Genomic DNA, 27,287 nt, shown 5'->3' on the forward strand with positions numbered 1-27,287 from the left:
AGGCTACTGCGGAGAAGGGAGGTTGGTGGACTGGCCCGCCTGCTGACCCCCAGAACCACAATGCTGGTTCCTATGTCCCCGGCCGCGCGAAGGCTGGGTAACTTGCTGCAGCCTGATGCCCTGGGTTGGACGTAGTGGGGCACCCCTTCCATAGCCACAAAAGGGGCGAAAAGCAGACTGCACCTGACGGGAGGAGAGGCCCAAAGACTTGGCCGTAGCCCGCAAGTCCTTGAAGCGCTCTAGGGTGTTGTCTGCTTTGTCGCCAAATAGGTGACGGACATCAAAGGGCATGTCCATCAAGGTTTTCTGGACATCCCCTGAAAAGCCAGTGGACCTCATTTTCGCATAGCAACGAAGCACTACCGAAGTTGAAATAGTCCAGCCCAGAGAGTCGGCGGTGTCCAGCCCACAACAGATCGAAAACTTTGCTGAAACACTCCTGGCGGTGATTGCCTGGGGGAGCATTGTCCGGGCCTCCTTAGGACACTGAGGCAGCACTTGCGCCACCGTATCCCACATGGAGTGCGAATAACGGCCCAAGAGCCATACGGTGTTTATGGACCGCAGCCGTAAGCTGGCGGAAGAGAACATTTTCTTCCCATGATGGTCCAGCTTCTTGGATTCCCTTTCCGATGGAGCGGTAGGGAAGGCGCTCTTGGAGGTGGAGTCTTGGACCACCAAGCTCTCCGGGGCGGGGTGTTGGGAGAGGAAAGTTGGGTCGACCAGAGCAGGGCTGTGGTGTCGGGCGATCATCCTGTCCACGGAAGCCCCTGTGTTGGGCCTGGACCAGGTGCCCAAAAGGAAGTCAGTGGGGGCCTCAAATAGCAGCAGGGGCTCCGAAGAGCTCGCCGCCGGTTGAAGCAGCTCAGTCATGTGGTTAGTCCTGACCGCCACGTAGGAAGCTAGAGGTTGAAAGTCTCGGCCGCCCTACTCAACACCACAGTGTATGACGCTCCCTCCTCTGTAGCCATAGTAGGAGGAGACAACATGCCACGGCCGGGTGAAGTGTCAATACCACTGGCATCCCCCAGTTCCTCTCTCCAGTCCTGTTAAAAACCAAGCTGGTCAGTTAAAGGGTCACCTGACCCCTCCCAGTCCTCATCTTCCTCTGGTTGCCACTGGTTGGAAAGGGGCCCCAGAAATGTACAGGGGCACAAAAACCCCATCCGGCGCCAGATCCGGTGTCGACTGACGCCGGTCCAGCGCCGTGTCCACTTCAGGAAGGAGACTGGAGTCGGCGTCAGGCACAGTAGTGGCATCGTCGGAAGTGGCGCCGGTGGAGGCGTAATAAGGTCAACCAGCGTCGATCCGGACCTAGGCCTGGATCCAAGGGGGGCCTGCGGTGCTGGGGCCAGAGCTGCCGGCAGCAAAGACCAAGACCCCCCCCCCCCCCAACCAAGTCCGGGGGCCCGAAGGCGCACCGGCAGGGTAGGTCCGCCTAAAGATGGCATGCATCGCCTCGTAGAACTTACGAAGCTGGGCGGGGGTCGCTCCGGGTCCTGGAAAGGGAGGGAAGCTCTGAGTCGACCCTTCAGGCTGCTTGTGGATCCGCAGGAGTGGCACCACCCGCGCGCCTAGTCGAGGAGAAGGCGACGATGCTTCTTCGACGACTTCTGCTTTGACTTACCCGACCCAGAGTGTGAAGACTTCCAATTCCTTCGAGCCGGACTGATGGTTGCTCTGCGACTGATCCCTCGACCTCCCTCTCAAATAGGGCCTCAAAAGGCGGAGCCAACTGCAGCTTTCGGGATGCTCCCACAAAGCCTTCGGCGTCAACAAATGAAAGTCAAGGCACAACTTAAGGTCATGGTCACGCTCCAGGCAAAAGAGGCACATGCGGTGCAGATCAGTCTGTTACAGGAACTGCAGGCCTTCAAATCAGGCATCCCTTGTGCACCTCTTCGGAGTCGGAGACTCAAAACAAGACGTCGACAAAACTCGAGATAAAAACTTGGTCAAAAAATGACTGAGGTACCACTCTTCCCTGATCTGAAAAAACTCATATCAGCGCGCGAGGGTGGCATCTAAGTAGCTGCCGCAACGTCATCCCAGCGACCACAAAGCAGTCAACTAACGCGGAGCGGACCGACGCCACCTTGCGACGCGCAGGGGTATTGCAGACGAAAAAACTTTCCGGATCCAGTCTAACACCTGGGGGTAATTCTAAGGTAAGGAATCTATACCCAACGTGTTTCTTTCAGATGTATGCAGCTGCTCTACTGCGCCAGGGAAGGAAAATGCTACGTACCAGTATGCATCTGTTCTTGGCATATAGAGCTGCAGATTCACACTGTGCATAGATCGCCATTAGGTGTTGGGCCCGGATGTTTGCACTTTGCTGTTGTCTTGGAAGAAGTCTTTGGAAGTCACGAGATAGGCGACTCCTCCTTTGGACAATAGTGTGCATGGGCATCTACTCAATCGTCAGATTGTTTTTTCGCTAAGAAGGAAAATGGAGTTTTGTGAGAAACAGAAATAGATGTCCATGTATATTTTATCTAGTTAAGATAATACTGGAACAGAAAAAGGTAGCCGGGGAGGTGGGTGGGCGTGTGTGGATCTGCAGCTCTACAGGCCAAGAACAGATGCATAGTGTTAAGTAGCATTTTCCGTTCGAGGCATATGAGCTGCAGATCACACAGTGTGTATAGATTGCATAGCAGTACTCCTCCTTAGCGGCGACTACCAGTATCTGTTGCAGTAGTTTGAAATGGCATTTTCAGTACAACTTGGCCCACACTAGCTTGTTTTGCCTGCACATCTACACAATAGTGTTTTGTGAATGTGTGCGGTGTAGACCATGTAGCTGCTTTGCAGATGTCATCTTAGGGAATGTTCCCTAAAAATTCCATTGAAGCCCCTATTTTTCGGGTAGAGTGGGCGTTAGGGGGAATAGACCGTGTACGTTTTGCTTTGTGATAGCAAATTTGTGTATATTTGACAATCCACATTGAAATCCCATACTTTGATATGGGATTGCCTTTATGTGGTGGTGAGGATACAAAAAGTTGTTTTGTTTTACGAAAAGGTTTTGTTCTGTCAATATAGTAAAGGAGTGCTCTTTTACATTTAGAGTATGAAGAGCTCTTTCTGCTACAGTTTGTGGTTGCGAGAAGAACACTGGCAACTCAACAGATTGGTTAAGATAGAAGGGAAAGAACTTTAGGAAGCAATTTGGGATTTGTCCTGAGAACCACTTAGTTATGATGGAGTTGTAAAAGTGGTTCTTGAACAGTTAGTGCCTGTAGCTCACAAACTAAGATGTAATGGCCACAAGAAAAGCGACGTTAACATGTAAGAAATTGTAGCTCACATTTATGCAGAGGTTCGAATGTAGGACCTATTAATCTTGATTGGACGATGTTTAAATTTCACACTGGAGAGGGCGGTACCCTGGGAGGAATGATTCTTTTTAGGCTTTCCATAAATGCTTTAATAGAAGGCACCTTAAACAATGACAGATGTTGTCTATTTTGTAGGTAAGCTGCTATGGCAGCAAGATGTAATCTAATTGAGGTGTATGCTAGATTACATCTTTGAAGATGGAGCAGGTAACATATGATGAGTGGAGGCATCTAGAGGATTGATGTTGTTACAGTATATAACAAATCTTTTCCACTTGGCTGCATAGCAGGCTCTAGTGGTGGGGCGGCTAGCTTCTTTGATAACGTTCGCCATGTTGAACTGTGCTGGATCTGGATATCTGATCTCTCCATGGTTCGGAGTTAAGAGATGTGGGGAGAGGTGTAGTTTTTGGTGCGGGACTACTGATAGTTCGAGCAATTTATGAACCATGGTTGTCTGGCCCATGTTGGATCAACTAGGATCAGTGTTAGTGACTATTGTTGCAGCTTGCGCACCACTAATGGAATGAGTGGAGGTGGTGGAAAAGCATACGCAAATGTGCCTGATCAATACATCCATATCGCATTGCCATTGGACAATGGGTGTGAATATCTGGCGGCTGTGAGAAAGTGGCTCTGTATATACTGTTCCCAAATAGGTAGTGTGTACAGAGCCCACGGTCCCCAGAGGTTTGGCAGAAGCTAAAGTTAGATATAACCTTACTCGCTAAAGTGGTAGCTTGGTCGAGCAGTAAGGCAGCATCAGAGGACAGTGTAAAGCATTTGTTGCACACACTCAGTCAGCAAATGGTCTCACACACTCAATGACTGAACTCTAGGCCAATAGTTTATATATAAAAAATATGCTTGTTTTATTTAAAACCAATAGGTATTAAAATATACTTTCTCAGAATGAGATGCTTTATATAAATACTTTTGCAATAGGCAATTGGTTTTTGTAGAAAGTTACATGTTGTTGCAATAGGCAACACTATTTTGAACACAATAATGCATTGAGTTCAGTTATTGAGAGTGTGAGACCATTTGCTGACTGAGTGTGTACAACAAATGCTTTACACTGTCCTCTGATACCACCTTACTGCTCGACCAAGCTACCACTTTTGAGAGTAAAGTTATATCTAACTTTAGCCTCTGTCAAACCCTTGGAGACTGTGGACTCTGTACACCCTGTACCAATTAGGGAACAGTATATACAGAGCCACTTTCTCGCATGTTCGACAAGCTATTTATTAAAGGTCGTGGCAGCAAAATTGTTACCTTCAATTACTTACGGTTCAGAACTCCTAAACATACAGGATGCAATAACTCTGAACATCGCCCAAACCATTCTCTTTAAAAATCAATTTAAAATTCCGTGTCATATTTCTCAAGACCGGATCATACTCGATTTTGGGCTAAAAAACCAGATCATGTCAAGACAAGGAGCGATGGTTACTTATTATTGGAGAACGCGGGCAGCAGAGGAAGAGTCTCTGGCACATTATTGCTGGCTGGAGGTCGAAAGGCAATCCAGATTGCTTTAAGAATGAATAAACTGAATTACTCAATCAATTGAGGCCTTCAAGTTAGAGGAAGGCTGGCACACAATACCATCTTATCCGGAGTTTAAACTAATAGTCAACAAAACAACTTATCAAGTATCTTAAGCACAGGACAAAGCCTCATTGACGATGAAAATCAATGCATGGATTGTGTGGCCAACATACAAAATGTTAAAGCCAGAATCATACCTCTCGGAACATTTTGCAAATCGAACGAAGCAGCAACTGATCTTACGGAGACGGAGTATACTCAACTAAAGATCTAATCCCAAAATGGAAACGGACCTGGCCCTCAATCGACTGTAGTCTTTGCAGACAAGGAGACTAATCACTGCTCCACTTACTTTTTATTTGCCCGACACTACTATCCAAACAGATACAACTTTTGCGGCCATTAATGAAAAAAGAACAGATAAGGACCTGCAGATCTGCCGTAATAAAATGTTTAGGAGGGTCGACTGTACAATTAGCATGAAAAACATTAAAGTTCTTGAGTCTAGCTGCAAACGAATTAGAAAAGAGACCGAACTTGAACTGGCAAACAATGTAAAGTGAAAAGGTTGAGACCATTCGCCCGAAGACTGCATAAGAGCTACATACCTTATAGTTAGACTCACTATTACAAGTCCGAAGGAACCAACTGTACTGTGTTTTAAAAAGAAAAAAATATATCTATATTTTATCATAAATTTTAAACGAGAATTAAGAACAAGTTACTTACCTTCGGTAACGATGTATCTGTAAGAAACATTAGTTAGATTCCTGACCTTAGAATATCCCCTGGCGTCAGGCTGGATCCGGAAAGATTTTTGTAGCAATACCCCTTGCGCATCGCTAGGCGTAGTCTGCGGCTCCGCGTCAGTCGTTGGCATCGTGCGCCGGAATGAGGGAGTACTTGGACGCCGCCCTCGCGCGCTGTTAGTTCTTGCACATAGCTTTCTGCGCCAGGAACGCAGAGCCATGCAAGAGACTGACAATGGTACCATAAAATCCAGGGCCCTGAACAGGATAGCCTTAACCCTAGATGTCGGTTCGCAGAACGGGGAGGATGGGTGGGTCGGTGAGGAATCCAACTAACGAAAAGTTTCTTACCTGTCGGTGTAGTTTTGCAGCTTGAAGATCTTTCTGGATTCACTATGCTTCGCTAGTGAATCCAGAAAGATTCACGTTGCAAAACGAAAAGTTTCTTACCTGTCGGTGTAGTTTTGCAGCTTGAAGATCTTTCTGGATTCACTAGCGAAGCATAGTGAATCCAGAAAGATTCACGCTGCAAAACTAATGTTTCTTACAGATACATCGTTACCGAAGGTAAGTAACTTGTTCATCTGAAAGAAACACGTTAGTTAGATTCCTCACCTTAGAATAGATACCCCAGCAATACCAACCCCGGTGGTGGGTCTGCGAACCAAGATCACACCAGAAAGTCCTGGAGAACAGAACGGCCAAAGTAGCCATCTCTCCGGACTTCCAGGCAATAGTGCTTGGCAAACGTGTGCAGTGAAGCCCACGTCGCCGCCTGACAGACGTCTAGCAAGGGGACTCCCCGGCCCATGGCAGTAGTAGCCGCTGTGGCCCGGGTGGAATGGGCCCTCAGCCCAACAGGAGGGTCCTTTTTTGCCACGGAGTAACAAATTTTAATACACAACACGACCCACCGTGAGATGGTCCGTTTGTGTACTGCTCTCCCCTTCTGAGCTCCTACGTATCCAACAAAAAGTTGGTTGCCCACCCAGGACTGTTTGGTGCGGTCCAAATAAAAGCACAGCGCCCGGATTGGGTCCAGACGGTGGAGCCTCTCTTCCTCTTTTGAAGGATGCAGAAAGACGGTGGGCAACGTGACAGATTGCCGGATATGAAAGGGGGTCACCACTTTAGGTAGAAAAGAAGGACGAGTCCGGAGGACAACCTTGTCCGGATGAACAGAAAGAAAGGGAGGCTTAGATGAGAGCCTGGAGCTCACTCACCCGTCTAGCTGAGGTGATAGCTACCAGGAAAGCAGTTTTCAGGGTCAGAAGACAAATAGGACAATTGTGAAGAGGCTCAAAAGGAGCGCACATCAGAAAGGTCAGAACAAGATTCAAGTCCCACTGAGGCATTACGAAGGGGACAGGAGGGAACATGCGAGTAATACCTTTGAGAAAACGTGAAACAGGGGACTTGAAAAGAGAAGGCTGATCAGGAAGCCGTAAGAAGGCAGAGATAGCAGCAAGATAACCTTTCAAGGTGCCCAGAGCAGAGCGCTGCTGGGCCAAAGAAAGAAGAGGAGAACCTCAGAAAGAGGGGCGGAAAGGGAATCCACAGCCTTTGCTGTGCACCATGCCACGAATTTGTTCCACCGGCAGGCGTATACCGTCTTTGTGGAGGGACGCCTGGCTGCCAGAATGACATCACAGACTTCAGGAGGCAAGTCAAATGGCATCAACTGCCCCCGCTCAATCTCCACGCATGTAGGTGGAAGCTGGACAGGTTCGGGTGGAGGACCGTCCCCTGCTGCTGCGACAGAAGGTCCTCCTGAAGAGTCAGTCGTATCGGGGGATCGATTGACATACTGAGTAGCTCGGGATACCAGTACCTTCGTGACCAATCCGGAGCCACTAAGATAACTTGGGCCCGGTCGCGCCTGATCTTCAGCACTCTGGGCAGAAGTGGTATAGGCGGAAAGGCGTACAACAGACCGCAACTCCACTCGCGACGAAAAGCGTCTGAGCGAGTGCTGCCTTGGAATTTCCAACGCGCAGAACTGCTGACATTGCGCATTCTCTTCGGTGGCGAATAGATCTAACCAAGGCTCTCCCCACTGCAGAAAGCGACCTTGCGCCACATCCGATTTCAGACGCCATTCGTGATCCATCATGTACCGGCGGCTGAGTTAGTCTGCTCTGGCGTTCAGAGAGCCCGCCAGATGTTGAACCACTAGGGTGACGCCCTGGTGTTCCAGCCACGTCCAGAGGCGCAGAGCCTCCTGACAAAGGGTCCACGACCCCACCCCACCCTGTTTGTTGCAATACCACATGGCGGTGGTGTGGTCCGTGAACACCTGCACGACACTTCCCCAGACAGAGGGAAGGAAGGCTTTCAGTGCAAGCCGGATCGCTCTCAGCTCCAAAAGGTTGATATGGAGTTTAGCCTCCGCCGGAGACCAGAGTCCTCTGATCTCCGCCTCTCCCATATGGCCCCCCCAATCCCAGGAGGGACGCGTCCGTCACTACTACGTGCTCCGGTTGGGGTAGGGAGAGGCATCTGCCGCTGACCCAATCGCGGTCCGTGAGCCACCACTACAACTGTTTCGCAGTGACCTCGGAGATCAAGACATGGTCGGACAGGTTGCCGCGATGTCTGGCCCACTGAAACTTCAGGTCCCACTGCAGAGCCCGCATTCGCCACCTGGCGTAATGCACCAACAGGATGCAGGAGGCCATCAGCCCCAGAAGCCGCAGCACCAACCTGACCGAAACCCAGGATAGAGGCCGAAAGATGGGAATCAGAGCCTGAATATCCCGGACCCGCTGTTCCGGAGGATAAGCCCGGAACTGCGCCGAATCGAGAACCGCTCCGATGAAGAGGAGCTTCTGGGAGGGACTCAGGTGTGACTTTGGCATGTTGATGGAGAACCCCAGCACATGCAGGAGGTCGGCCGTAGTCGAAGTGGGAAGACGACTGTCTGGGGCGAGCCCGTCTTCAACAGCCAGTCGTCGAGATAGGGGAAGACTGGAACCCCCGATCTGCGCAGATGAGCTGCGACCACTGCCATCACTTTCGTGAACACCCGAGGGGCACTGGTGAGGCCGAAGGGGAGCACGGTGAACTGAAAGTGCTCCTGACCCACCGTGAACCGCAGGAAACACCGGTGGGCCGGCAGGACGGGGATGTGAAAATAGGCATCCTGCAAGTCCAACGCTACCATCCAGTCTCCAGGGTCGAGAGCAGCCAGAACCTGAGCTAAAGTTAACATCTTGAACCGTTCCTTCCGGAGGAAGGTGTTGACGCTCCTGAGGTCCAAGATCGGGCGTAGGCCCCCTTTGCCCTTCTTGGGAACCAGAAAGTAGTGGGAATAGCAACCACGGCCTACTTCTGGACCAGGAACGCGCTCGACGGCCTCTTTGGCCAAGAGGGCCGTAACTTCCTCCCGCAGAAGATCCAAGTGATCGAATATGCTACTTACCAGTATGCATCTGTTCTTGGCATGTAGGACTGCTGACATTCATATCTGTGCATAGATCGCCGCCTAGTGTTGGGTCCGGATGATTGCATATTGTTGTCCTGGAAGAGTCTTCGAAGTATCACGAGATAGGTGGCTCCTCCCCTGGACTACAGTGCGCATGGGCATCCTCTCCATCCTCAGATTGTTTTTCGCCATTGTGGCAGTGATGGAGTAGACACAGTAAGTGATGGACATGCTATACAGTAATTCTGAGTGCTGCAGCCGCTACAGGTGCCGGGGAGGAGGGTGGGCGATATGAATGTCAGCAGCCCTACATGCCAAGAACAGATGCATACTGGTAAGTAGCATATTCGGTTCGAGGCATGTGGGCTGCTGAATTCATATTTGTGCATAGATTACATAGCAGTCCCTCCATTAGCGGCGGCTGCCCGTGTCAGCTGCAGCAGTCTGAAAAAGGGTCTTGAGAACAGCCTGTCCTACAGCTGCCTGCTGTTTTGAATGTACATCTACACAGTAGTGTTTAGTAAATGTATGTATAGTGGACCATGTGGCTGCTCTACATATTTACTCTAAAGGAATGTTCCCTAGGAAAGCCATGGACGCCCCTAACTTTCGTGTTGAGTGGGCTCTTGGAGGAATCGTTAATGTGCGTTTAGCTTTTTCATAGCAAATTTGAATACATTTAACGATCCATCTGGCTAGCCCTGCTTTGGAAATGGCGTTGCCCTTGTGTTGTGGAGAAAAGGCAACGAACAGTTGTTTTGTTTTCCTAAAATCCTTTGTTCTGTCTATATAGTACATGAGGGCCATCTTTACATCTAGTGTATGGAGCATTCTCTCTGCGACATTTTCTGGATTTGGAAAGAAAACAGGCAGTTTAATAGTCTGATTCATGTGGAACTGCGATATCACTTTAGGCAGGAATGTGGGGTTGGTACGTAGGACAATTCTGTTTGCGTGAACCTGTATGAATGGCTCTTGAATGGTTAGTGCCTGGAGTTCACCAACTCTTCTCAACGAAGTGATTGCCACTAAGAAAGCTACTTTCCAGGTGAGGAATTGAATCTCACATGAATGTAGAGGTTCAAAAGGTGGACCCATCAATCTGGTGAGGACCACATTCAGGTTCCACACCGGTGCCCGTGGGTGTGTTGGAGGAATCACTTATTTGAGTCTCTCTAAGAAGGCTTTGATGGCAGGCACTCTGAATAAAGAGAGGTGCTGCCTGTTTTGAAGATAGGCTGCTATTGCGGTTAGATGTATACGGATGGAGCTGTATGCCAGATTGCATCGGTATAAGTGTAACAGGTAACAGATGATGTTCTGAATGGATGCATCCAGCAGATTAATGTAATTGTTTTTACAGTAAATGACAAATCTTTTCCATTTAGCTGCATAGCAAGCTCTGGTAGTGGGTCTCCTGGCCTCCTTGATGATCTCCATACAGTCAGGTGGCAGGATAAGGTAGCCAAACTCTAAGACTTCAGGAGCCAGATCGCCAGGTTCAGCTGTTGCGGATCTGGGTGCTGAATTTCGCCATGGTTCTGTGTTAAAAGCTTGGGTGTTAGCTGCAGTCTTTGATGCGGCACCACGGAAAGTTCTAGCAACGTGGTGTACCATGGCTGGCGTGCCCACATTGGAGCAACCAGGATGAGAGTCATTGAGTGTTGCCTTAGTTTGTGTGCCACTAGCGGTATTAATGGCGCTGGGGGGAAAGCGTACGCAAATCTGCCTGACCAGTTCATCCATATCGCATTGCCCTGCGACTGTGGATGCGGGAACCTGGCGGCAAAGCTTTGGCATTTTGCGTTTTCCCTTGTGGCGAATAGGTCCATCTCTGGATGACCCCACTGCTGGAAGTACAGTCGGAGTACTGATGGATGTAGCTCCCACTCGTGCATTTGGTGGCTGTGTCTGCTGAGCAGATCCGCCATTTTGTTGTCCTTGCCCGGGAGGTGTTCTGCCATGAGGAACATGTTCCTCTGAATGGCCCACCTCCACATGCTCTGAGCCAGATGAGACAACAGTGGAGAGTGTGTTCCTCCCTGCTTCTGTATGTAGTACATGGCAGTCATGTTGTCCGTCCGGATCAACACAACTTTGTTGCACAAGTGTACTTTGAATGCCTTCATTGCCAGGAAGATTGCAATCAGTTCCAGAAGGTTTATGTGCATCTTCTGTTGCTGTGTCGTCCATAGTCCCTGCACTGTGTAATTGAGTACATGAGCTCCCCATCCCTGGAGAGACGCGTCCGCCGTCAGTATTATTTGTGGAACAGGCTCTTGGAACGGTCGGCCCTTGCAAAGGTTTTGTGGATTCCACCAATGCAGAGAGTTGGATGCCCGACCGCTCACCAACACTAGGTCTTTTAGTTGCCCGTGAGCCTGATTCCATTGACGTGCCAAGCACTCCTGAAGCGGGCGCATATGTAGTCTCGCGTGCGGGACTATGAAGATGCAGGAGGCCATCATGCCTATCAACTGCATGAACACTCGCGCTGGAAGGGAGTGTTGAGGTCTGAACTTTATCAGCAGTTGCATGCTGTTGATCCTCACTAAATTTGGCTGAGCTTTGGCTGCCAAAGTGTCTATGGTCGCGCCCAGGTACTGCCGTACCTGGGCGGGTTGAAGATGTGACTTTGGATAATTCAGTGAGAATCCCAGACTGTGAAGAAGGTGAATGGTGTGGGATATGTGGCTGGCACACTGCTGGGCTGACTTTGCCTGAACAAGCCAGTCGTCCAGGTAAGGGAAGACGTGAATGTGCTGTCTCCTTAAGTGTGCAGCCACTGTCGCTAGGCACTTGGTAAAGACTCTGGGCGCCGTTGTTACTCCGAAAGGGAGGACTTTGAACTGATAATGCTGATCCTGAATAGTGAACCTGAGATATTTTCTGTGTGATGTTTGTATGGGTATGTGGAAATACGCATCCTTCAAATCCAGTGTTGCTAGGAAGTCTTCCTGACTGAGTAACGGCAGAACCTGCTGGAGGGTGAGCATATGAAAATGCTCTGACAGAATGTATTGGTTGAGAGGTCTCAGGTCCAGTATAGGTCTGAGAGACCCGTCCTTTTTTGGGATCAAGAAGTACAGAGAGTACACCCCTGACCCTCGTTGTCCTACAGGCACGAGCTCTATGGCTCCTTTCTGCAGCATACTTAGTACTTCCTGCTGCAATAATGCCAAGTGCTCTGCGGACATAGGAAGGTGTCTTGGTGGTATGTTGGGTGGATTGGATGTTAACTCCAGACAATAACCGTACTGGACAATTGCTCTGACCCACCCGTCTGTGGTGATGGATCTCCAGACTGGCAGGAACTGTTGAAGTCTCCCCCCGACCAGTGTTATGTGGTCGGGGGGCAGTGACAAGACGTCACTGTTATTGGCGGAGGACCTGGTGTTGTTGTGTCCTCGTCCTCTGCCTTTGATGCTGGATCCACGATATCCACCCCTATTGTTCTTATTATAGGTACTCTGGGTACCTCCTTTATTGTACTGCTGCTGGGACCCCTGACCTCTAGCTGCTCCTCTATTCCCGGGGCGATGAAAGGAGCCACTCCGAAACTGCTGCGACTGTAGAGCCCCAATAGATTTCACAGTTTGTGTCCTTTTTAATCTTTTCTAGTGTAGTGTCAACCTCGGGGCCAAATAAAAAGGCTGGGTTGACTGGTTGATTCAAGATATTAGTTTGAATTTCAGGTTTGAAACCGGATATTCTCAGCCATGCGTGCCTCCTCAACATCACACCAGTGTTGATTGCCCTTGCTGCAGCGTCAGCTTCATCTAGTGCGCATTTGATGGACGCATCTGTAATGAGTTGTCCCTCTCTGATGAGGAGCTCCGCTCCATCTTTGTAGTCATCTGGTAGGTGTTCTAGCAGAGTTTCTAGGGTATCGTAGTGTGACCTGTCGTATCTGGCCAGGCGTGCCTGAGTGTTGGCAATGCGCCAGATGTTTGCTGCTTGTGCTGCTATCGTTTTTCCCGATGTTTCTAGCACTTTGGACTCCTTGTCTGGAGGAGGAGCATCACCTGTAGTTTGAGAGTTAGCTCTCTTGCGAGCATTAGAAACTACCATTGAGTCCTACGGCAATTGACCCTTAATGTACATTGTGTCTCCTGGGGCTGGTTTGTATTTTTTCTCTATTCTCGGGTTCAATACCCGTGCTCTGGTTGTCTCCTTAAAGATGTCCTTAGCATGTTGAATAACCCCTTTCAACATTGGTAGAGTCTTGACCGTTCTTTCTGATGTGGAGAACGTGTCCACCAAGAAATCCTCTTCCACAGAGTCAGAATGAAGTTACTCCGTGATTGGCAGCCGCTCTTTCAATGAGGGCGTTAAAAAGCAGCAGTATCTTCAGTGGGAGATGGTTTTATATTATAAAGATAATTGTCAGGAGCATTATGTGGGTCTCCTGGGTCATTAGGGTCTCCCCATGCTTGATCCGGGTCTTGCTGTTGTTCATCAGGGTCATTATCCACAGGATAAGTGGTATCCTCAGTATAGCCCTCTCCTGCATCCGCCTCAGAGTGTGCGGGAGAAAAGGATTGTGGTTCCTGATGATGTGTGGTAAGGTTCCACAAGCACTGGTGTCGAACCGGACGCCATTTTCCTTTTTAGTGGAATTTTGTATGATTCCAAAGCCTTTTCTGGAACAATTTACCGCTTCCGGAACAGTCTACCAGTGTCTACGTCGATAAACTGGTCCTGTGAGTCTTCGACATCTGTTCTTTCTGTGGACACTGTTCTTGGTTGTTCGATACTCTTCCTAAGTTCGAACATCTTAGGTGCCCCCGGTGGTGGCAATCCAAACTTGATCGGTGCCGGCGCCGAGTGAGCCTTGGCGACCTTGTTCGGTTCGGGACCCGTTTTCGGTTCGAGAGTGTCCCGTTCCCTGATGCGCTTTAGGGACTCCGATACCTGTTGCAACGTGAATGCCGACAGTGCTTTTGATCCGACAGACTCTTTGGAGACTGGCCTCGATGCGGTCTCCGGCTTCTTTCCTGTCTTCGGGGCTTCGATCCGAAGTTTGGGATCGACGCCCTGTTGATCCGGTAGTTTGGCAGTCTCAGCACTCCTCGGTGTTGATGTAGTCGGATCGACCACCTTGACCTTGGTCGTTGGTGCCCCAACCTTCGGTGCAATAGGCCTCTGCGTCTTCTTGGGACAGAGGGCCTTCTTCTGTTTCTCAGTGCCGAAGTCCTTTTTCGGTTTCTCGGTACCGAACTCCTTCGTTTGTTCGGCTCCTTTGTCCTTCTTTTGTGTCGACGGATTGGAAGGTTTCGATGCCTTCGATCCGAAAGTGCAACTGGTTCAGGTCGGTTTCGATTTGACCGGTGCAGGTTTTGGTTTCGATTTCACGGAATAGACTCCAGTCTTTTTCGATATTTCTGGCTCTTTTGAAATGTTCGAAGCTGGGCCTTCAGGCGGGGCTGTAGAACGATCCGACCGATCTTGGGTAAGGCCCGCAGGCGATCCCTCGACCTGAGCCTTATCAAGACCATCTCCCTCGGCCTCCGCATCGACGGATTGGCCTAGCTCCTCGCCTGAGCTATCTTCCTCGGCCCCAAGGGCCTCAGCGTCGTCTCCTACCTAGTTGACGACGTCTTCATCCTCGAAGATCCTCATCTTCGTCGTCATATTGGGATTCATGCTCCGAAGCAGTGCCCGATTCTACCTCTTCGACGCTCTCGACTTCTACATCCTCGGTGCAGAATATGTTAACCGGGTTAGGCGCCGATTTTTTTGGCCTCCAATGTAGCTGCTTGTCTATTCCGAAGTGTCTTTTTCGACCGGAACCGGGCGCAGGCCATACACCTGGTCTCATCATGATCCGGAGATAAACATTTGTTACACACCGGATGGACATCAACGTGTGGATATTTTGCGTGACATAGAGGACATCTCTTGAAGGGAGTCCTCGATTCCATCTTCGAACGTCGATCGATGTTCAGACCGAAACTCGGCTCGAGAAGGGTGAAACAAGTATAATAATTTATCGATACCGAACACAAACGATACCGACGATATCTAAAGGCTTTTGGCCTTAAATAAAGTTTTCCTAACTTGAGCTAAGATAAGCACATCCGAACCCAATGGTGGAAAAAAACAATCTGAGGATGGAGAGGATGCCCATGCGCACTGTAGTCCAGGGGAGGAGCCACCTATCTCGTGATACTTCGAAGACTCTTCCAGGACAACAATATGCAATCATCCGGACCAAACACTAGGCGGCGATCTATGCACAGATATGAATTCAGCAGCCCACATGCCTCGAACCCTCCGATATACGGTGGGACTGCGGTGGCATGGCTGGAGGGGTCATCTCGAAGGGGAGGGAGTAGCCCCTTCGGACAATTAGCAGTACCCACCTGTCCAAAGTGATGGAGCGCCAGTGGAGCAGGTGATGGTGAACTCTGCCACCCACTAGCGTGGAATGGGCCTGAAAGCTCGGACTAGGAAGGCTTTGAGGCGGATGCTGCCGGTGTGGATGTGGACTGACCGGCACGTTGTCCTCTAGAACCGCCACGGCGGAACCCACGTCCGCGACCGCATGCAGGTTGGATCTGCGGCCGGTGGCTAGGCGGACGTGAGGAGGCGCCCCTTCCTTGGCCACGAAAGGGGCAAAAGGCCGAAGTGTGCGGCCGCGGGCCGAGAGATCCAAGGACGTGGCCGTAGCCCTTAAAACGAGCCAGCGCACTATCCGCCTTCTCACCAAAAAGGCGAGCGCCATCAAAGGGCATATCCATGAGGGTACTCTGGACATCCCCCGAAAAAGACGTGGACCTCAGCCAGGCGTGGCGCCGGAGCGCCACCGTGGTGGAAATCGCCCTGTCCAGCGAGTCCGTGGTGTCAAGTCCACATGGTATGGCATGTCGCGCTGCATCTGGTCCGTCAGCAAGTGCCTGGGAGAGACGTGTCCAGGCCTCCACCGGACACAGTGGCAGCACATCCTCCACCGTATCCCACAGAGAGTGGGAGAAACGGTCCAAGAGGAAAGCGGTGTTCAAAGACCGCAGGCCCAAACTCAGGGAGGAGAACAGTTTCTTGCCGAACTGTTCCAGCCTCTTGGATTCCCGATCCGGAGGAGCGGACGGGAAGGAGGATTGGCAAGTGGAGGCCTGGATAACCAGGCTCTCGGGGGTGGGGTGTTGGGACAGGAAACTGGGGTCGCCCGGAGCAGGGCGGTGGCGCTGGGCCACGTTCCGATCCACAGGAGGAACTGTGGAGGGCTTGGACCAAGTGCCCTGCAGAACGTCATTGAACTGCAGCAGAGGCTCTGTGGAGCTTGCTGACAGTTGAAGCACCTCTGAGGATATTAGTCCTCACGGCCACAGCAGGCAACTCGTACCCAGGGCTTCGGCTGCCTTGCGCAGCACCACGGAAAAAGCTGCACCTTCCTCCGAAGCCAAAGTCAGAGGAGAAGTGAAGCCAGCGTCCAGCGAAGTGTCTAGACCACTGGCATCCCCCAGATTGTCTGCCCAGTCCGGTGAAAGTTGACCCTGGAGGGCCATAGGGTCCGCAGACCCCTCCCAGTCGCCCCCGTCATCAGATTCCTGATAACCAGGAGGAACGATCGGAGCCTGGAGGTAGATTAAACGTTCATTCATCGGCATTGGTTGCAGTGCCATGCCAGCGTCTGGTCTGGACAGGTGCTAAACCAGGGAACGGCGTCGTCCGGAGACTGCGCCAGAGGTGGAACCGGTGTCGGCGCTGGCAGAGGAGGCGTCGTGAGGTCGACCGGCGCCGGCAGAGGAGGCGTCGTGAGGTCGACCGGCGCCGACAGATCCAGGGCTGGATCTCTCGGGGACCTGCGGCGCCGGAGCCGCCAGAAGGCGAGGTCGCCCAGTCGAGCCCGCGGGGCCCGAAGGCGCGCCGGCAGGCGTCGACGGCGGAGCCAGGCCCCCATGGCCGAGAGGAAGGCACTGACCTCCGCCTGAGTAGCGTCAGTCCCAAGGACCGGCGAGTATGGAGACGGATGCGGCTTCGGCGGAGCTGCAGGGGTGGGACCACCCTGACCCACGGCCGAGTTGCGCGACTGGCGAGGGGAGTCCTAAGAGCGGTATCGCTTCGACTTACCCGAAGACTTCAAGCCCGACGAGCGATGATGACTGCGGCTCTGCGGCCGGTCCTTGGACCTCCTCCTGGACCGGGACCGTGAGCGGCGCGGAGCAGAGTGCCGAAGCTCGAGAAGCTTACGGGACCGCTCCCGCCTAGCCTTCGAGGTCAAGGCCTGCCAGTCGGGGCACGACTCCGTGTCGTGGTCGTCCCCCAGACAGTAAAGGCACCGGCGATGGTGATCCGGCACCGACATCAGGCGATGACAGGCGTCACAGGCCTTAAATCCAAGCATCCTTCCGGCACCAGAGTCGAGTCGACAAAAGACCAAAAAGAGTCAAAAAGTTTAGTCAAAAAATGACTAAGGGGTAAGCTCTTCCCGGATCGGCGCGGAAAAAAGAAGAACTGACGTCAGCGCGCGAGGGCGGCGTCCAAGTACTCAGACGACGTCATTCCGGCGCAAGACGCCGACGGACACTGAGCCGCAGACGACGCCTAGCGACGCGCAAGGGGTATTGCCAACGAAAAACCTTTCCGGATCCAGCCTAACGTGTTTCTTTCAGATACCAGACTTAAAAATAGAAGCCATTCAGCTAGTTTACAAACCAGCAAAATAATAAATGAAGTGATCACATCCAGGGGCACAGGGAGCTTACAGTCCACATAAAAAAAAAGCTTGCAGGTCAGCCTATATTTGAACCCAAACAGAAAACCATTTCTGCAATACACTAAAAGGAAAAACGCTAAGGACTTCTTGCACACGTCTGATGTCACAAAGTTATGTGGCATGTTACCAAACAGTGGCAGACTAACCCATGACAAAAATAAAAAAAATTAAAAAAAAATTAAAAAGGAGAAAAGGAACATTTCAGGCAGATAGCAAAATAATGCACAGTATGTGACTCCAGAAACGATTCATGCTACAAAAATGCACTGCATTTTAATCTAAATAACAGGCTCATGCCTTAAAACATGGCAGTCACGCAGTGGAAACAAGTTACTTACAAATTACAAGAAAAATAGTGATGGACTAACTGCATCAGAGAACACAAAACCAGAGAGTAAAGCTTAATTGAGTTAATCACTTATTTGAAAATACAATAAAAAATAGACTGCAGAATGTGTTAAGTGTGCACTTTTTCCAAGAACACAGATAATTCAACTTGACTGCTGCATTGCAAAATATATATATATATATATATATATATACATACATACATACATACATACATACATACATACATACATATATATATATATACACACATATACACACACATACATATCCATATTTTTTTTGTGTGCAGTTTTGGGGTTTTTTTACTCCACAGTCCGAACAGGTGGTGGCCAGGAAGGACGAGAATGTGAAAAGGATTGAGGTGTTGCAGCTTCTTTGACTGAATAAACATGGTATAGCGATCTTTTGACTAATCAAAAGATGCAAGTGGCAACCATGTCCTTTTCAGATATCTACAGGCAAAATAAATTCTTACCCTGCACATGCCTGTAAGCATGCCAACATAGTCGCAAGAGTTTCAGGAGGCAGCTGAGCACTTTTAGGTTGGTCTTTTTCAGAGGTAAGGCCACCGAGAATGGAAGGACACCTTCTCTTTAAAAAAGTCATGCAGGCCTGGATGAAAGGCTCCTGGGGAAAGAAGCAGAGATTCTGCTAAATGTAATTCAGAACATCATCCTATGCAGTGCTACAATACACCTGACTTGCATTCACTAATGGAGCTGGACTATTTGCTATGGATACGTTTGGCACTTTTCCTCTACACCAAGTTCACGCCAACAATTCTACAATTTTAAAATCTACTTGTCACTTTAGAAAAAAAATGCACCAAAAATGAAATGCAGAAATGAAAAGAAAATAGTCCTGCTTTACCCCATGCTCCCGAATTTTATCTGTGAGCCATTTGTCAAGTTTGAGGTATTCCCGTCGAGAGGCAAGTGCAGCAAGGTCAATAACAAAGGCAAACGGAGTACCATTTAGCAGCATTGACAAGGCCTAAAGAAAGAGAATTAAGAGACCACTAGTCAAATCATCAAATGTTACCCCCTTTCCCTCTGTCTGACAAGCTGTCACAAATCCTCCCCTGTACCACCCACCACCCTTTTAAGTGGTAAACTACTGCAACACAATGCAAAGTTTTTCCTAAGGAGACCCTACGCAAATGGCAAGGTGGATTTTATAGACTCTCTGATTACCAAAATACCACTCCAGCATGAATACTGGGTGAAGATACATTTGATAAGTATTAAGACAAGAGTTCAACTAAGTGACCTTCTGCTTGAAAAAAATAAAATTAGGAGAAAAAAAAAATTACAACCCAGATATGGCATGGCCATCTACCAATGGAAAATAGATCTAACGTCTCCATGATAGAAACATTTTATATAGCCAACTCGCCAGGAAAAGACTGCAGTTCGCTTTCGGGGCACTTAGTCAAGCAGCGTCTCAGGGCAACACAGGCTTTTACCCAGCAACCCACTGTTAACCCAATAAAACAAACCCTACATCACTTAAATAAAGCAACTGTGGGAGTTATATGGAAATGGCTGCCTTAAACTTGAAAATTAAACTGAAGCAAAACCATGATGCCTCAGAATGAATCAAGGTTACAACTCTGGTCTCTTACCTTCAAATCCTGGGCCACATCAAGAATTCGTGAGAGCTTTGCCTGGTCATATTGTTCCCCTCGCATATACCATTCAGCCATGGCATGCATGATCAGTTGTCGGATTGAAGGAGATTGTCCCTGAAAAGGGAAAACAAAGAATGAGTACATAATATTACCGATACAGACTTTGTGAGTTGCAATTGCAAAACGCTGTTTTAGCGCATGGGTTGAATATACTCTTATTTTAATGTAAAAATGTGGACGAGTGCATTAATTAACATATGTTAATACCAGTTTCTTTAGTAAAAATAAAGGTTTGAGGGATATGTCAAAGATCCTGAACCAGTATCTGAGCTATGTAATGTCAGACCGCTCCACCACTGACTCAGTTATGTGCTGTGAACATGCTGCACACCATCAGTGAAAATTATGTTGATAGTCACAAGGGTTCACCAATAAAATGAACATTCCAATTAATAAATAGGCGTATTACCTATGGCGCAGGCAGGGGTAGGGTTATTTGGAGTGAAGGAAGAATTGATGTGGCATGAGTCAATACAAAGGATAAGTGTCAGATTTCACAGTTGCTAAAATAAGGGAAAAGCTATGCTCTAGGAAGAAAAGTGTATAATTTAACAGATCAGCAAAAAATGTTTGAGTTTCAGGCTCTTCTAGATTCACTGTACACGAGTCTGTATTTAGGTAATGGGACCTCAAAAATCATTTATTTAAATACCCCTTCTTCAGTTGACCATGGCAGCATTGTGTAACATGGTAGTTTATGCGCACAAATGGCCGAATGCAGCAAACCAGCATTTTTTCAACAGGGAAGTGGAAAAGTCCCACGTAATTCACAAAGTGAGTGATAAGCTTCAAAACTACTGTAAGTAAAATACCTTTCTATTGGTAAAGTGTAGAGCAGAGAGCAAAGCAGCAAGTTGCAAATACACTTTACTTACCTGTAACAATTGATTTGCAACTTGTAGTGCTGTATATTCATATGTTTTGTACACTTCTGCCTTTCAGTGTTGGGGCAGATGCTACAAGCTGCTTTCTTCAAATACGCTTCAAAAGGTGGTATCAGTCGGATCCGCATTAGTCATTGGCGTTGTGGTCGCTGGGACGACGTCGCAATAGCTACTTAGACGCCGCACTCGCAAGCGGACGTCCGTTCTTTTACACAACATTCCATGCCAGAAACGCAGAGCCATGCAAGACACTGACCACTGGTGCACAAAACTAGGGCCCTAAAAGGGATTCCCTGACCCTAGAAGTCAGTTCGCAGAACGGGAGAATAGGTGGGGCAGTAGGGAATCTATAACTAATCCCTGTCTCTTACAGATATATCGTTACCTAAGGCAACTTGGTCATCTAAAAGAGAATTAGTTATAGATTCCTTGCTTTTAGAATACATACCCCAGCAATACCAACCCCGGAGGTGAGTCTGCAAACCAGGATCACACCAGAAAGTCCTGGAGAACAGAAAGGCCAAAGAAGCAGTCTCTCCGGACTTGGCTGTCCAGGCAGAAGTGTTTTGTGAATGTGTGCAAAGACGCTCACGTAGCTGCCCGACAGATGTCATTGAGGGGGACTCCCCATCCCAAAGCAGTAGTCGCTGCAGTCGCCCTGGTGGAATGGACATGCAGTTCCACTGGAGGCGCCGTCTTAGCCAAAGAATAGCAAGCTTTAATGCACAAAACAACCCATCTAGAGAAGGTCCGTTTGTGCACGGCTTGACCTTTCTTGGCCCCCACGTAGCCGACAAAGAGCTGGTCATCCAACCGGAATCGTTTGGTTCGATCCAAATAAATTGAAAGCGCACGTTTTGGATCCAGACAGTGAAGTTTCTCTTCCTCCTTAGAAGGATGCAGAGGCGGAAAGAAAGTGGGCAAAGTGATGGTTTGACCAATATGGAAAGAAGTAACCCCTTTGGAAAAAAGGAAGATCTGGTTCCGAGGACTACCATGTCTAGATGAACAGCTAGAAAAGGAGGTTTCAAAGAGCGGGCTTGCAGCTCACTCACCCTGTGAGCAGAGGTGATGGCAACCAGAAAAGCAGTCTTTAGAGTAAGAAGTCCGAGAGGACAGTTATGAAGCGGCTCAAAGGGAGAGCACACAAGGTAGGTAAGAACCAAGTTCAAGTCCTACTATGGCATTACGAAGGGAAAAGGATGAAAAAGATTAGTAAAACCCCTAAGGAAGCGATTAACAGGGGACTTGAAAAGAGAAGGCTGATCAGGAAGCCAAAGAAAGGCTGAAATGGCTGAGAGATACCTCAAGAGCGCCCAGAGCCCTGCTGGCCCAAAGAAATGAGGAACAAGAGAACCTCAAAAAGAGGGGCAGAAAGGGGATCCACAGCCTTTACTGTGCACCATGCCACAAATTTGTTCCATCTGCAGGCGTATACAGTCTTAGTGGAGGGGCGCCTGGCTGCCAAGATAACATTACAGACAACGGGAGGAAGGTTGAAAGCGGTCAACTGTCGCAGCTCAACCTCCAGGCAAGGAGGTGGAGGCTGGACAGGTTCGGGTGGAGGACCGTCCCCTGTTGCTGTGACAAAAAATCCTCCCGAAGAGGTAGAAGGATCGATGGCCATGTGCAACACCTCGGGATACCGGACTTTGCACCCAATCCGGAGCCACAAGAATGGCTTGGGCGCGGTCACGCTTTATCTTCTTCAGCACTCTGGGCGGAAGTGGTATAGGCGGAAAGGCGTATAGAAGACCGCAACTCCACTCGCGACGAAAAGCGTGGCCTAGCGAGTGCTGCTTTGTAAATTCCCACACAGAGAATTGCTTACATTGTGCATTCTTTGGTAGCGAATAGATCTAACCAAGGCTCTCCCCACTGCTGAGAGACCTTGTGCCACCTCCGAGTGAAGACTCCATTTGTGATCCATCATGCACCTGCGGCTGAGTTTATCCGCCCTGGCATTCAGAGAACCTGCCAGGTGTTAGACCACCAAGGAAATGCCTTGATGTTCCTGCCATGTCTAGAGACTGACAGCCTCTTGACATAGGGTTCACAACCCCACACCGCCCCGTTTGCTGCAGTACCACATGGTGGTGGTGCTGTCAGTGAACACCTGCACCACTCTTTCGTTTCAAACCCCTTCTCACTTCCTTGTGGGGTTCCTCAGGGTTCCTCTTAGCCCTACTCTTTAACATTTATGTATCTCCTCTGGCCCCCTTGATTGAATCGTTCGGCTTCTGTCTTACATCTTATGCTGACGATACTCAAATCGTAATCTCCATGCTACCAGGCCAGGAGAGGGCGTCAGGGGAAAGGCTACCTGACTGTATGGGGGCGGTAGGAGATTGGATGTCGCATAACTGCTTAAAGCTCAATGCAAGTAAGACAGAGGTGATGCTATTTGGCAATAATGCCAATATCTGGACACAGAGTTGGTGGCCTGAGACTATGGGTACTCTCCCAGTCCCCTCAAGAAAAGTCAAAAATCTGGGTGTAGTGCTGGATGAGTGTCTCTCCATGCAAGCCCAGGTGAATGCTGTAGTTTCCACCACCTCTTACACTCTTAGGAGCCTGAGGAAAGAGCTCCCGCTTCTTCCTGCGGAGTGTAAAAGCACCGTGGTTACAGCGTTGATTTTGTCTCGCCTCGACTACTGCTATGGTCTTTACTTGAACATGCAGGAAGGTAACCTTCGTAAACTCCAGATGCTCCAGAACTCCGCAGCTAGGCTGCTAACGGGAACTTCGAGGTCCACCCAGATTTCCGGCACTAAGAAAATTCGACTGGCTGCCTGTAAAAAAGCGTATCTTATTTAAAGCCCTTTGTTTAGTCTTCCGCGCCTTGCAGGACACAGGCTCTCTACATCTGAGACAACAATTCCGCTGGTATGTTCCAGCAAGATCGTTGCGCTCCTTGGGAGCAAAACTTATCCTCCTTCCTACTATAAGGAAAGTTAGATGGGGAGGGAGAAGCTTTGTAGCAGGGGCGGCTAAGGCTTGTAATGAGCTCCTTTTTGATCTGAGGAATTCAAAGGATCTTCTCGGCTTTAGGAAAGCGCTCAAAACATGGTTGTTTTAATTCTCTTGTTGCTGGGTGTTGGGAGAACTACAGCAAGCGCCGGGACACCCTAGGGTAGCTGCGCGCTATAAAAGTTCTAACAACATAACATAACATAACTCTTCCCCAGACAGAGGGAAGGAATGCTTTCAGTGCAAGACTGATTGATTGCCTGCAGCTCCAGAAGGTTGATGTGGAGCCCAGACTCTGCTAGAGGCCTCTAATCTCCGCCTCTCCCATGTGGCCGCCCCACCCCACAAGTGATGCATCCGTCACCACTGTAAACTCCGGTTGGGGAACGAATATGCTACTTACCAGTATGCATCTGTTCTTGGCATGTAGGGCTGCTGACATTCATATCTGTGCATAGATTGCCGCCTGGTGTTGGGTCCGGATGATTGCATATTGTTGTCCTGGAAGAGTCTTCGAAGTATCACGAGATAGGTGGCTCCTCCCCTGGACTACAGTGCGCATGGGCATCCTCTCCATCCTCAGATTGTTTTTCGCCATTGTGGCAGTGATTGAGTAGATACAGTAAGTGATGACCATGCTATACAGTAATTCTGAGTGCTGCAGCCGCTACAGGCGCCGGGGAGGAGGGTGGGCGATATGAATGTCAGCAGCCCTACATGCCAAGAACAGATGCATACTGGTAAGTAGCATTTTCGGTTCGAGGCATGTGGGCTGCTGAATTCATATCTGTGCATAGATTACATAGCAGTCCCTCCATTAGCGACGGCTGCCCGTGTCAGCTGCAGCAGTCTGAAAAAGGGTCTTGAGAACAGCCTGTCCTACAGCTGCCTGCTGTTTTAAATGTACATCTACACAGTAGTGTTTGGTAAATGTATGTATAGTGGACCATGTGGCTGCTCTACATATTTCCTCTAAAGGAATGTTCCCTAGGAAAGCCATGGACGCCCCTAACTTTCGTGTTGAGTGGGCTCTTGGAGGAATCGTTAATGTGCGTTTAGCTTTTTCATAGCAAATTTGAATGCATTTAACGATCCATCTGGCTATCCCTGCTTTGGAAATGGCGTTGCCCTTGTGTTGTGGGGAAAAGGCAACAAACAGTTGTTTTGTTTTCCTAAAATCCTTTGTTCTGTCTATATAGTACATGAGGGCCCTCTTTACATCTAGTGTATGGAGCATTCTCTCTGCGACATTTTCTGGATTTGGAAAGAAAACAGGCAGTTTAATAGTCTGATTCATGTGGAACTGCGATATCACTTTAGGCAGGAATGTGGGGTTGGTACGTAGGACAATTCTGTTTGCGTGAACCTGTATGAATGGCTCTTGAATGGTTAGTGCCTGGAGTTCACCAACTCTTCTCAACGAAGTGATTGCCACTAAGAAAGCTACTTTCCAGGTGAGGAATTGAATCTCACATGAGTGGAGAGGTTCAAAAGGTGGACCCATCAATCTGGTGAGGACCACATTCAGGTTCCACACCGGTGCCGGTGGGTGTGTTGGAGGAATCACTTATTTGAGTCTCTCTAAGAAGGCTTTGATGGCAGGCACTCTGAATAAAGAGAGGTGCTGCCAGTTCTGAAGATAGGCTGCTATTGCGGTTAGATGTATACGGATGGAGCTGTATGCCAGATTGCATCGGTATAAGTGTAACAGGTAACAGATGATGTTCTGAATGGATGCATCCAGCAGATTAATGTAATTGTTTTTACAGTAAATGACAAATCTTTTCCATTTAGCCGCATAGCAAGCTCTGGTCGTGGGTCTCCTGGCCTCCTTGATGATATTCATACATTCTGGAGGCAGGTTCAGGTAGCCAAACTCTAAGACTTCAGGAGCCAGATCGCCAGGTTCAGCTGTTGCGGATCTGGGTGCTGAATTTCGCCATGGTTCTGTGTTAAAAGTCTGGGTGTTAGCCGCAGTCTTTGATGCGGCACCACGGAAAGTTCTAGCAACGTGGTGTACCATGGCTGGCGTGCCCACATTGGAGCAACCAGGATGAGAGTCATTGAGTGTTGCCTTAGTTTGCGTGCCACTAGCGGTATTAATGGCGCTGGGGGAAAACGTACGCAAATCTGCCTGACCAGTTCATCCATATCGCATTGCCCTGCGACTGTGGATGCGGAAACCTGGCGGCAAAGCTTTGGCATTTTGCATTTTCCCTTGTGGCGAATAGGTCTATCTCTGGATGACCCCACTGTTGGAAGTACGGTTGGAGTACTGATGGATGTAGCTCCCACTCGTGCATTTGGTGGCTGTGTCTGCTGAGCAGATCCGCCATTTGGTTGTCCTTGCCCGGGAGGTGTTCTGCCATGAGGAACATGTTCCTCTGAATGGCCCACCTCCACATGCTCTGTGCCAGATGAGACAACTGTGGAGAGTGTGTTCCTCCCTGCTTCTGTATGTAGTACATGGCAGTCATGTTGTCCGTCCGGATCAACACGACCTTGTTGCACAAGTGTACTTTGAATGCCTTCATTGCCAGGAAGATTGCCATCAGTTCCAGAAGGTTGATGTGCATCTTCTTTTGCTGTGTCGTCCATAGTCCCTGCACTGTGTAATTGAGTACATGAGCTCCCCATCCCTGGAGAGACGCGTCCGCCGTCAGTATTATTTGTGGAACAGGCTCTTGGAACGGTCGGCCCTTGCAAAGGTTTTGTGGATTCCACCAATGCAGAGAGTTGTATGCCCGACCGCTCACCAACACTAGGTCTTTCAACTGTCCTTAAATCCGATTCCATGGACGTGCCAAGCACTCCTGAAGCGGGCGCATATGTAGTCTCACGTGCGGGACTATGAAGATGCAGGAGGCCATCATGCCCATCAACTGCATGAACACTCGCGCTGGAAGGGAGTGTTGAGGTCTGAACTTTGTGATCAGCAGTTGCATGCTGTTGATCCTCACTAAATTTGGCTGAGCTTTGGCTGCCAGAGTGTCTATGGTCGCGCCCAGGTACTGCCGTACGTGGGCGGGTTGAAGATGTGACTTTGGATAATTCAGTGAGAATCCCAAACTGTGAAGAAGGTGAATGGTGTGGGATATGTGGCTGGCACACTGCTGGGCTGACTTCGCCTGAACAAGCCAGTCGTCCAGGTAAGGGAAGACGTGAATGTGCTGTCTCCTTAAGTGTGCAGCCACTGTCGCTAGCCACTTGGTAAAGACTCTGGGCGCCGTTGTTACTCCGAAAGGGAGGACTTTGAACTGATAATGCTGATCCTGAATAGTGAACCTGAGATTTTCTGTGTGAGGGGTAAATGGGTATGTGGAAATACGCATCCTTCAAATCCAGTGTTGCTAGGAAGTCTCCCTGACTGAGTAACGGCAGAACCTGCTGGAGGGTGAGCATATGAAAATGCTCTGACAGAATGTATTGGTTGAGAGGTCTCAGGTCCAGTCTAGGTCTGAGAGACCCGTCCTATTTTGGGATCAATAAGTACAGAGAGTACACCCTTGACCCTCGTTGTCCTACAGGCACGAGCTCTATGGCTCCTTTCTGCAGCATACTAAGTACTTCCTGCTGCAATAATGCCAAGTGCTCTGCGGACT

At 49.4% G+C, this 27,287-nt stretch overlaps 1 protein-coding gene across 10 annotated transcripts in view; it reads right to left on the reverse strand.

Moving 5' to 3' along the window:
• Positions 1-27,287, reverse strand: part of CNOT1 (CCR4-NOT transcription complex subunit 1) — a 1,579,387-nt gene that overhangs the window by 1,083,383 nt on the left and 468,717 nt on the right. For 6 of the 10 annotated variants that reach the window (XM_085638193.1, XM_085638200.1, XM_085638196.1 and 3 more), the window contains exons 14-16: positions 19,766-19,885; positions 19,012-19,134; positions 18,617-18,768 (exon numbers count right to left, since the gene is read on the reverse strand). In XM_085638193.1, coding sequence (XP_085494319.1) covers positions 18,617-18,768; positions 19,012-19,134; positions 19,766-19,885 — 395 coding nt within the window. The remainder of the gene's footprint in view (positions 1-18,616; positions 18,769-19,011; positions 19,135-19,765; positions 19,886-27,287) is intronic. The other 4 variants (XM_085638198.1, XM_085638201.1, XM_085638199.1 and 1 more) reach the window with 1 other exon arrangement.

This window comes from Triturus cristatus, chromosome 12 (assembly GCF_964204655.1).
Source record: "Triturus cristatus chromosome 12, aTriCri1.1, whole genome shotgun sequence".
NCBI lineage: Eukaryota > Metazoa > Chordata > Amphibia > Caudata > Salamandridae > Triturus > Triturus cristatus.